Source organism: Oncorhynchus masou, chromosome 32, assembly GCF_036934945.1.
Source record: "Oncorhynchus masou masou isolate Uvic2021 chromosome 32, UVic_Omas_1.1, whole genome shotgun sequence".
NCBI lineage: Eukaryota > Metazoa > Chordata > Actinopteri > Salmoniformes > Salmonidae > Oncorhynchus > Oncorhynchus masou.
Window position 1 is genome coordinate 19,504,444 of NC_088243.1, and position 11,033 is coordinate 19,515,476.

Sequence of the window (11,033 nt, forward strand, 5' to 3'; positions counted from 1 at the left end):
ATATTCGTTCTCCAACTGTCCCATTGTAATGAATGTGTAGTGGTTAGGACGAGACAGACAGGCAGCTTTTCTCAGCCAGTCGAAATCATGAATCGGAGTAATTTTTATGGATATATACAAAGACATGGCAATAGAAAACAGGTCAAATGAAACTAAATGCCGCGAGTTTGCTGTCTTTCCAGCTTCAGATTGAAGTGATTGTGTTAGCTGTGTTGTTGGTTAGCTCATCAGAACAACAGTGTCCTGATGAGAGAGCACATTTTCTATGCCAAGAGAAATCGCGCATCATTAGCTCATTGTTATGGAAGTCTCCAAACAAATACAATGCGCTTACTTTACTGTTATTCTGGCTGCACTGTTCGACGTGACTGTAAGTTAGCCGTAGTTGGCTAGCTAGCAAGCAAGGGATAACCGGACCGATAGAACGAACAATCAGCCAGGTTGGGTAGCAACCCTAGATGTGTGTCAGGGCTATATCTCGGGGAAGGATGAACTAGTGTGACTAAATTAATCTAAATATAACGTTTTAAATTAAAATATGTCAGTTATTATTTGAGCATGTTGGTAACCTGCATGAAAGTGATAATGCACTCGAAGCCAGTGTTTGGAGGATATATTTGCACGGTTTGCTGGCCCTCGACTTCGTTTCGGGCCTAACAACACCCGTACCAATATATCCTCCAAACATCGGCTTCTCGGGCATTATCACTTAAATGTGTATTCCATGCTGTTTCAGATTTGTTTGATCCTGCTGCAGTGAAGGGGCAGAGACTGACTGTAAAGATTAGAAGACGTAAGAGACCCAGAGACGTCTTCCCTCCCAGTAAACGGGTATGTCAATGATATAGGGTACGTCCCAAATGGAACCCTATTTCCTTTTTATAGTGCACTAGTTTTTGACTAACAGTAGTGTTCTATAAAGGGAATAGGGTGTCATTTGAGTGCAACATAGTCTACTGGTCACATGGGCTAGCTGATAGTTTTATTTATCCGTTATTTTACCAGGTAAGTTGACTGAGAACACATTCTCATTTGCAGCAACGACCTGGGGAATAGTTACAGGGGAGAGGAGGGGGATGAATCAGCCAATTGTAAACTGGGGATTATTAGGTGACCGTGATGGTTTGAGGGCCAGATTAGGCTAGTTGAGTACAAGTTCTCATTTACAACTGCGACCTGGCCAAGATAAAGCATAGCAGTGTGAACATACAACAACACAGAGTTAAACATGGAGTAAACAATAAACAAGTCAATAACACAGTAGAAAAAAGAGAGTCTATATACATTGTGCGCAAAAGGCATGAGGAGGAGGCGAATAATTACAATTTAGCAGATTAACACTGGAGTGAAATGATCAGATGGTCATGTGCAGGTAGAGATACTGGTGTGCAAAAGAGCAGAAAAGTACTTAAATAAAAACAGTATGGGGATGAGGTAGGTAAATTGGGTGGGCTATTTACCGATGGACTATGTACAGCTGCAGCGATCGGTTAGCTGCTCAGATAGCAGATGTTTAAAGTTGGTGAGGGAGATAAAAGTCTCCAACATCAGCGATTTTTGCAATTCGTTCCAGTCACAGGCAGCAGAGAACTGGAAGGAAAGGCGGCCAAATGAGGTGTTGGCTTTAGGGATGATCAGTGAGATACACCTGCTGGAGCGAGTGCTACGGGTGGGTGTTGCCATCGTGACCAGTGATAAGGCGGAGCTTTACCTAGCATAATTTAGCCAGGACACCGGGGTTAACACCCCTACTCTTACGATAAGTGCCATAGAATCTTTAATGACCACAGAGAGTCAGGACACCCATTTAACGTCCCATCCGAAAGACGGCACCCTACACAGGGCAGTGTCCCCAATCACTGCCCTGGGGCATTGGGATATTTTTTTAGACCAGAGGGAAGAGTGCCTCCTACTGGCCCTTCAACACCAATTCCAGCAGCATCTGGTCTCCCATTCAGGAACTGACCAGGACCAACCCTGCTTAGCTTCAGAAGCAAGCCAGCAGTGGTATGCAGGGTGGTATGCTGCTGGCAAAAGTAATATAGTAATATAACACTTGTAATAAAGTAGTCATACAGTATAGTAATATAATGGTAACAGAACTAGTTAGTTAGGTAGTATGGCCCCTGTCACATCAGCGCCATTATTACTTTTGACTGCAATAGGGTTGTATTATTAGATAATTAAACCAAAGATGTTATACAGTGAAAGTAAGTGGTTTCTACTCCTACTACGTTTTTGGTCCAACTGTTTTTCCCTTTCCCTTTCTGTGGGCGCTTTCTGTACTGCAGAGTTGTAAGCGAAGTGGGACTATTGACATGGTGGAGCACACTGTTTCACTCCCTCCTGCCAGATCAAAACTCCATCACAAGTACGGGGTGAAAGCCTGGAAGAATTGGGTCCTGCAGAGGAACAAACAGATTGACTGTGAATTTTCCAAAGATGCCTGTGAGTCCAACCTAACTGCACAGACCATTTTTAGATCTTTGCTTATCATGTAAATTGTGTCCATCTTTCTCCCTATGGCAGCTAAATCCATGATCTGGTTTTCTGTGTCCATGTGTCACTTTTACAGCAGCTAAATCTATGGTTGTGAAGGAGAATGTGTTGCAGTGTAACTCCTCTGAGCTTAGTTACGGCCTCTGTCATTTCATCAGTGAGGTCCGTCGCCCCAACGGCCAGGCCTACCCTGCTGACAGCATCTTCTACCTTTGTCTGGGCATACAGCAGGTATTGAGCCTCCACGTTACTCCCTAGTATTTTATTTTTATTCAATACTTTATCCAAGATACTTCCAGTTAATCCTTATACCTTATTTTTGCCCAGTGTTGCACAGGTTGTTCGCAGCTTGGTAGCTAGGGCACCAAAACAGCGGAGAAGTTGAGCCTCGCGCTTCAAAGCTTTTAGTTGTTGAGGAAATTGACCCACTATGCAGTTTACTTTCTGCGTCTACATAACAAAACACAATTTTTTGGTTATACATTTTTCTTAACATTAAGGATCCAAGTTTTAAATGTTCACACCCCTACTAGTAATTTCAGTATTATCTGCACTTTTGCTATAGTAACTAATGCCCCAGGGACATCTATTGTATTTGCCCCTCTGCCAACTATAATATACAGTACCTAATGCCTCTCTCCCTCACCATCTCTCATTTGTCTCAACAGTATCTATTTGAGAATGGAAGGCTAGAGAATATCTTCACTGATATGCTCTATCATAAGTTCAGCATGGAGATTACTATGATGCTACATTACTGGAGTCCTACCCTGCTGCCCAGCGGTAAGAATGTTTCTTGCCTTCTTCTCCTCTTCTACGCCTGTCCTATCCCTTTAATGTCGCTGGACCATTTGAAACGCATACACAATGATGACACATCCCTCTGTCCCTCCACTGTTTCTCTCTAGGCTACCTGCATTCCCGTGTGGAGGAGGAGTACCTGTGGGACTGTAAACAGCTGGGATCCTACTCCCCCATCGTGCTGCTCAACACCTTGCTCTTCTTTGGCACCAAGCTGTTCCAGTTCAAGACCATGGGCCAACACAGACGTCTGTCCTTTACCAACTTCACCCGCTGTACCAGGGTCACCAAGAACGGCAAGAGCTCCTTCCTGAGGTTTAGGCCTGGTCAGGATGTGTTAGACACCCCCGGTGAGTTGAGTTCTAACCTCAATGGTGTTCAAGGCTATCACATTCTATTTTATTTTATTCTACTTTCTTTATCCCATTAGGCGCAATTAAGAAAGGCATTGCCATATCACAAGCAATAACATCCTCCACGAGTTCCATAATGCGTTGTGGGTTGTGAGTTGTTTTCTCTTTTGTTTGCATATCCAGATCCGCTAGCTTTGCCTGCCAAGAGAAGGCTGGATGAAGAGGAAGGTGACATGGAGATGCCTGAGAATACTGAGAACCCACTACGCTGCCCTGTCAGACTTTACGAGTTCTACCTCTCCAAATGGTGAGATTACATAGTACATCTGTTATATTCCACTCTAATTCTACTGGAGCTATATGACTTGTTTGTGATATTGACAATGTTTTAATGCCTCAATGTTTTGCAGTCTGAAAAACAAAAATTGAGAATATTTCTGGAATTGCTGCCTTTCGATAATTCTATAATCCTCTTCCTTTGTCTCCACCTGCAGCTCAGAGTCGGTGAAGAATAGATCACACCTGTTCTACTTGCAGCCAGAGCTCTCCTGTCACTCAAATAGCCTGCTGTGGTATTCTGCCCAGCAACTAGAAGGCCCTGCGCTGGAAAGCATGCTCACACGCATCCTGGCAGTACGGGAGGTCCACCTGGATGAGCTTCCGCTGCATAATCACTATACTGAAGCCTCCACAGATGATGACGATGGCCATTTGTAGTTGGAATAACCTACTCATGGAATGGGACACTATTCCCCATATAGTGCAGTACGTTTCAACAGGGCCCATAGGGCTCTGGTCAAAGTAGTGCACTATATAGGGGTTAGGGTGCCATTTCGGACACGGCCATGGACATGCCGCAAACATGCACAATCATGTAAAGACAATAAGATACTGTCTGACACTTCATTTAGTTTTCCATTACATCTTTGTTCTTAGATTCTAGTTTTAGATGATGAATGGAATTATGGCTCACAAAACATTAAAACTATTCATGTTACATTCGTTTCTGTTTGTTTTTCTAGTTTGTTAATATAGCTGAAAATGTTGTTACTTTCTACCAATCTGCCTTATTCTGAGGGCCCACACAACTAATTCCATAGTCTTGACCATCCAAACTACTAACTAAACCGACGTGATCACATAATGTTGTACATAGTTTTGTTGTTTTAGTTTTTTGTATGAATCCCTCTGTTGTGGACTTGAATAAGCAACATGATTTTGCACAGGACATTTGTCTGCTCTGCTGTCTGTTGTCTGAAGTGATTAAAAGAACTTGACTGAGAATACAACTCATAAACCAAATGGAAATGTTCCTTCACTGTGAAAGTGATCATCAGTTAGATTTGTGAATAATGTTATGGTAAATTACCTGTATGAAAATCTGAGGAGTTGGAAGAGTCGTTCTCATCTGCTTGACTGCATGATTTGCTAATTGATGGTTCAAAGGTGGGGTGATGTATCGTGCTTTAGCAGTGCAGGGTATTGTTATTATACAGCACATGATGTGTTGTTGGACAAATAGAAGAGAGAAGCCACGTTCTCCTTGCATGTTGCGAAAGGGCATGAGTGGGAGGGAAGAGGGCACTGTACTGAGAGAAGTGGTACTGGGGGATTGAGTGCTGAGCGAAGAAGCGTTTGTGTGGGAGAGAGAGGAAGCAGGTAAAAGAAACTGCAGGCTTTATCCTCATGTATTTCTCAGCCAAGCCAAACACATTGAAAGTGGTTATATAACAGAGCATGCTTTGTTTGCTATACCCATTTGTGATTCGTTTCGAATGATGTCATTTCAAGGATATCATTCTGCCAATGTCACATGCATCACCTGTGTGAGCCGGAGATGATGAAGCTGTAACTGTCTTTCTTTTCACCACGTCTTTAGAGCCCTCTGATTTCCCCTGCTGATTCATGTCTGGGAGGACATCAAAGCCCACAGAGGTCATACCTAAATGGAGTGAAAAGAGGACGGAGAGAAAGAAAAAAAGAGAACAAGTTTGTCTTTAATAGAAGCCTCTGAAGCAGCCTTAGAAACATGGGGGAGGGGAATCTGTGAGGGCGAGAGATGGAGAGCGGGTGAGAGAAGAGGGGGGTGGCTTGCGTTGGTGTTCAAATAAGAGACCATTTGTCAAATAATCAGTGCCTCTGAGCAGCTGGATGATTTACATGGTTTCTTAAACCTTTAGTTTCTTCATCTCAGAAATGATGTATTCTGGAGCGCAAGCAAAGAGATGGATTAATCAGCTGTCATGGCAATGACAAGCTTTTGACTCATTTATTGATGGGGACAGTTGAAATTGATGACAGCAGAGACTAGTATGAGAAGGTGATGCGGAGATAGACAAAGGGAAATACTTTGGAGGTTCTGAATGAACCAACACAGAGAGAACAGTGAGTTATCCAGCATCATGTTGAAGTCGTGTGTTATTTTTTTGAAGCTGCAACTCTATTCAGCACCTTTGTGAATCTGTTTTTGTGTTGTTGGCTGCAGTTCTGTCAGAGCAAGCGAGCAAAATTGTTCTTGAATATGCCTCTATGACAAAAATAATTTCTCCAAGCTCCTGTACTGGTATTATTGAGCGGAGAGAGAGAGGCAGTTTTAATAGACTTTACAGATGGCACTCAATCTGAATATTATTTGTAATTGACTATTGCATGATGAAAAGGAATGAGCTGACATGCATTATACTCATTTTTAAGTTGTCTCACTGCACTTTTATATCTAGTATATTTCAATTTCCATCACTTTTTAGACTACTCTTTTTGGAATACTTACTGACAGTAATTTTTGCTGGTGGTGGATAGAACACCATGGGGAAGCCTCTTAGTCGACCAGGTTGCTTCAGGCAGTGTCCCTGCTGCCTGGAGAAGAGTGTGGACGGGGATGGCTACAATGAGGACGGTTACATCCCCCAGCGCTCCATCTACGACACCATGTGTATCAATGAACAGATTGACCATGGCTCTGCTCAGAGCACCATAACCTCCAGGGGAGGCCAGGACAACAACTTCTCCAGCAACGGCAACCTAGGGGTAGGGGCAGGTGCCTGCGGGGACATGATCACGTTTGAGGCACGATCTACAACTCCCATACCTTCCATGGGTAGGAGGCTAGACGAAAGGGTGATATTTGACCAGCTGAAATTGGTTGAAGCTGGCCAGAGCAGCCGTTCTCCAGGGGGGTTTGGGGGGAGGTCAGTGTCCCCCAGTGTCTCCTTGATTTCAGCCCCTGGGGGAAATTCCTCCTCCAGTGGCAAGAGACATCAACACCAGCATGACAGCGGCAAGAGAGGGGACAACGGCCAGCGCTCCTGGAAAGTCCTAACACCCCCTAAACATCTTGAGCATCTAGAACTCTCATCTGGAGATGTAATGGAGAAGAATTTCTTAAATCCTTTCTACTCACAACACAACATGACCTCCCCTCTAATCTCACCCTTCTCTGGGTCACCCCTTTCCTCTGGCTGTCACACCCCTGTGTTCTGCTCCCCAGCCAAGCCCCTTCCGTTTCAGTATCAGAGCTTAGTCTTTGAAGAATCACCCCCCTCTCAGCCTCGTCACCCCCCTCCCAAACCCCCTCTCGCCCAGCTCTCTGTCACGGCCCTCCAATGTGTTCAAGAGGATCTCAGAAGGATAGGAGGAAGAGAAACAGAAAGAAAGAATATGAAAGGGGGAGAGATTGAGAAAAAAGGGCGGTATCCCACTCAGTGGGCTCCATGTCTCAAGAGGAGAATGTTGGGGTTTTTGGTTTTGCGCCGAGAACGAAGGCATTGGACTCAGCCATTGACATTGATTCTCCCTTCTCCCCAGAGCCACCCCGTGACACTACCCCCCTCTTGCTCAATCCGATTTCCCCAGGACCTGCCCCTGCTCGTGCTGTGAGCCCCCAGCCTATGGAATCCACCTGGCCTCGCAGGCTGATTGTAAGGAAGAGAACTGTTAGACAAGGTGGTGCAATCCATAACTTTCCGATCCTTCCCCCTCTGCCCTCCCTGGTGGTGCTTAGTGCCATGGAGAAAAAAAATCTTCCCCACCTCACCCCTTTCTCTGAGCACCAGGGTAAGTTGGTAGGGTTGATGGGTAGGGTGGGTTACTCCTTGAAGGAGCAACACTTGGAAAATTGGAGGGTCTTCTCTGCAAAAAAAACTCTCCAACAACCAGAGAAGGAAGGGGAAGGAGGGGAGGAGCCAGAATGTAAAAGCAGTGATGGCACTGAGTCAAGTATAAAGGAGGGAGATCCAGAAAGCAAGGAGCAGGAGAGTGGAGCAAGAGGTGGCGGTGCTGAGGTGGAGGAGGTGGAGGAGTGGGACACAATGCTTGGTATGGTGAACACACTGTGGGATGAAGGCTGGGGGGATGCAGAGTCTTACACTGGCTCACTGAGGCACTGGCCTCTGCTCAAACCCCCTTCTGGGTTTGGAGGATCTCACCCACCCTCTAGTGCTGCTTCTGAACTCTCTCTCCTGGAGCTGGAGAGAAGGGCCAAGGATGTAGAAAGTGAGCTTGTAGCAGAACAATGTCTGACAGATTCTCTGAGAAAGAAAGCTTCACAGCTCACAGCAGGGCAGTCTGTTGTTTCTGGAAGTGTCTCTGAACCTGAGCAGATCAGTACCCAACCCAGCCTGGAACTCCTTGCCATGGGGTGCTCAACAGGGACAAAAAATGTCAAGGAAGATGGTTCGCCTGATTTCAACCTGACCTTGGAGTCAGACTCAAGTGGAGTCTTCATGTCGAACCCCAGTCAGACCAGCCAGGAAGACAACGCCTCAGATGGTAGCGACAGACCCTTGACTGAGTCAGACTTGGGGAGCAACACATCTCTGGACGAGGATAAAGACGAGCTGGCATTTAAAGACTGGGGGAGGGAGGAGAGCACCGAGCTTCAGTGGTGCTACCCATCACTCTTAAAGAGCTCCTCTCACTGTGAGGGATATGGAATTGAGGAAGAAGCACCTTTGATGAAAGACACTGAAATGGGTGACATGCAATCCACCAACAATGAAGGGCCTGATAACCCAGATCTACATGATTGTTTCACCCCTTTAAACCAGGCAGAATTGAAACCGAGGAACAAGAGTGTTAAGATCATATCTGGCACTGACTCCCCACTCCCCTTGTCCCCCTCCAGACATCAGATACCACGGAAGAAGTCAGGCCTGGACAGCAGTGACCTGGATCCGTTTGCCACTACAGATAGTTTTGTATACCTGGCTGTGTCTGTGCTCCCTGATGTCTCACTGGCACAGGATAAGTCCCCCTCTCTCCCCACTGAGTCTACACCCCCAACCTCCCTTTCCAGACCCCTCTGCCCCAACGTTGAGGAGAGTGACTTCCTCTCAACAGATAGCTTTGTGTATCTGGCGGGTCCTGAGTGTCATCTGCTTGCCACAGAAGGCCACTCTTCCTTTATTCGTTGTTCCAAGGGGTCCGACTCCTCCGATGACAGCGGGTCCGGAGTGGACTTTGTACTCGGCTCCATGGTTGGAGACAGTGACTGGGATTCTGATGAGTCCGAGTCCGGCTCTAAGTCTAAACCAATCAAACAACCGACATGGGATCTGTGGGAGGAATTAGAGCAGGAAGTGTTGTCTGATCTATTCTGTGAGGAAGTGAAACCAGTGACAGAGGAAATTACAGTCCCTGTAACCGATCAACCAAGGAAGGTTACCTGGCAGTTCAGGGCTGCTGAAGGTTCCACTCGTCAGACGAGTAAAAAAGACACGTCATCCTCTTCATCTTCCTCTTCATCCTCTTCATACTCCTCAACCCACACAGAGGTGTGAGGGGAGAGACACACTGACTGCGTCTCACATGGCACCCTATTCCCTATATAATTCACTGCTTTTGACCAGGACCCATTGGGAATAGGGTGTCATTTGGGACACAGACAAAGTTTGAGTCTGGTTCATAGTTGTTGATCTCACAGTGATTAAGGCATCCTGTGACATTCTTTTAATTAAATTATAAATTTGTTTTTAAGGTTTTAAACACCTTAACCAATTGATTCAGTCATACGTTTTGGTATTCATGCTTCATTTAAGTAAAGATAGTCATAGTAAATACTACCTTAATAAGAGCTTCATTCTTCATAGATTTCTATTACCATATAAGCAAAATTGAAGAACTCTCCTTCTACAGTTGCTTTATTTAATGTATTTTCTGTTGCATCAAATAAGTTACATATATTGAGATACTGTTGGATTTTCATTTACAGTATTTATTTCATCTGATTGTTAGACATGCCTACACATTTGCTATATACACTGAGTGTACAAAACATTAGAAACACCTTCCTAATATTGAGTTGCACATCCAATTTTGACCTACAAGGTGTTGAAAGCATTCCATAGGGATGCGGGCCCATGTTAATTCCATTGCTTCCCACAGTTGTGTCAAGTTGGCTGGATGTCCTTTGGGGGGTAGACCATTCTTGATACACATAAGAAACTGTTGAGTGTGAAAAACCCAGCAGCGTTGCAGTTCTTGATTATTTGTCTTGCCCATTCAGTCTCTGAATGGCACACATACACAATCCATGTCTCAATTGTCTCATGGCTTAATTTAACAAGTGACACCAATAAGGGATCATAGCTTTATCCTGGATTCACCTGGTCAGTCTTTGTCATGGAAAGATCAGGTGTTGCTGTTTTTCAGTATATTTAATTTATGAAAAGTGTTGATTGGGTCTTGTATAAATGAAAATCACGAGTGAATGTGGTGTATTTGATCATTTCCCAGCGTTGCCCGGGTTTGGCCGGGGTAGGCCGTCATTGTAAATAAGAATTTGTTCTTAACTGGCTTGCCTAGTTAAATAAAGGTTAAATAAACTTTTTTTGCCAAATATATAATAAAGTGCTCTGAAATAAATGTTGCATTGTAAAGCTATGAAGATTTCTTGCAGTTAACTACTGATCTACAGTAGCCTACCTTGCCTGGTTCTTGATGGTGTATAATACTAAGTGATACATATAGTACATAAAGGGAGCTATTGTAAAGCTTTTACGTACAACTTGTTGTTGAAATGCATAAATGTGCAAATAAATACCTTGACTTGGTGGCTCTAATGGGGATTCTGTGTCACCTGCATTTTGTCTGTTGGGAAAAGTAAGCCCCACATTTATTTCTTCTACATTTTTCTTTTACCACTGTAAGTGAATACATCCAAGGGCAACACCCCTCTATTGCAGAAATGTAGGGCTCTGTCTATTTCAGGCACAATTAATTAGATCATTGTGAACCAGGCCAGTGAGGTGGCAGTGGATGTGATAATGGGGTGGGGGCTGTCGTAATTAATAGTTAATTTGTATGTCAGCTATAATTCACATGAGGATCAATATCCACATTATCTGAGGAGACTGACAGACAAACTGTTGTGTTTGTGTCTGA

General features: G+C 44.5%; 1 protein-coding gene across 3 annotated transcripts in view; it reads left to right on the plus strand.

The window, feature by feature from the left end:
* Positions 1–4,942, plus strand: part of si:ch211-266o15.1 (zinc finger MYM-type protein 4) — a 28,190-nt gene extending 23,248 nt beyond the window's left edge. For 2 of the 3 annotated variants that reach the window (XM_064953448.1, XM_064953449.1), the window contains 7 exons: positions 737–831; positions 2,292–2,448; positions 2,576–2,730; positions 3,168–3,282; positions 3,408–3,650; positions 3,837–3,960; positions 4,148–4,942. In XM_064953448.1, the coding sequence (XP_064809520.1) occupies positions 737–831; positions 2,292–2,448; positions 2,576–2,730; positions 3,168–3,282; positions 3,408–3,650; positions 3,837–3,960; positions 4,148–4,370 (1,112 nt within the window). In that variant the 3' untranslated portion in view covers positions 4,371–4,942. The other variant, XM_064953450.1, reaches the window with a different exon arrangement.
* The last annotated feature ends 6,091 nt before the right edge of the window (positions 4,943–11,033 follow it).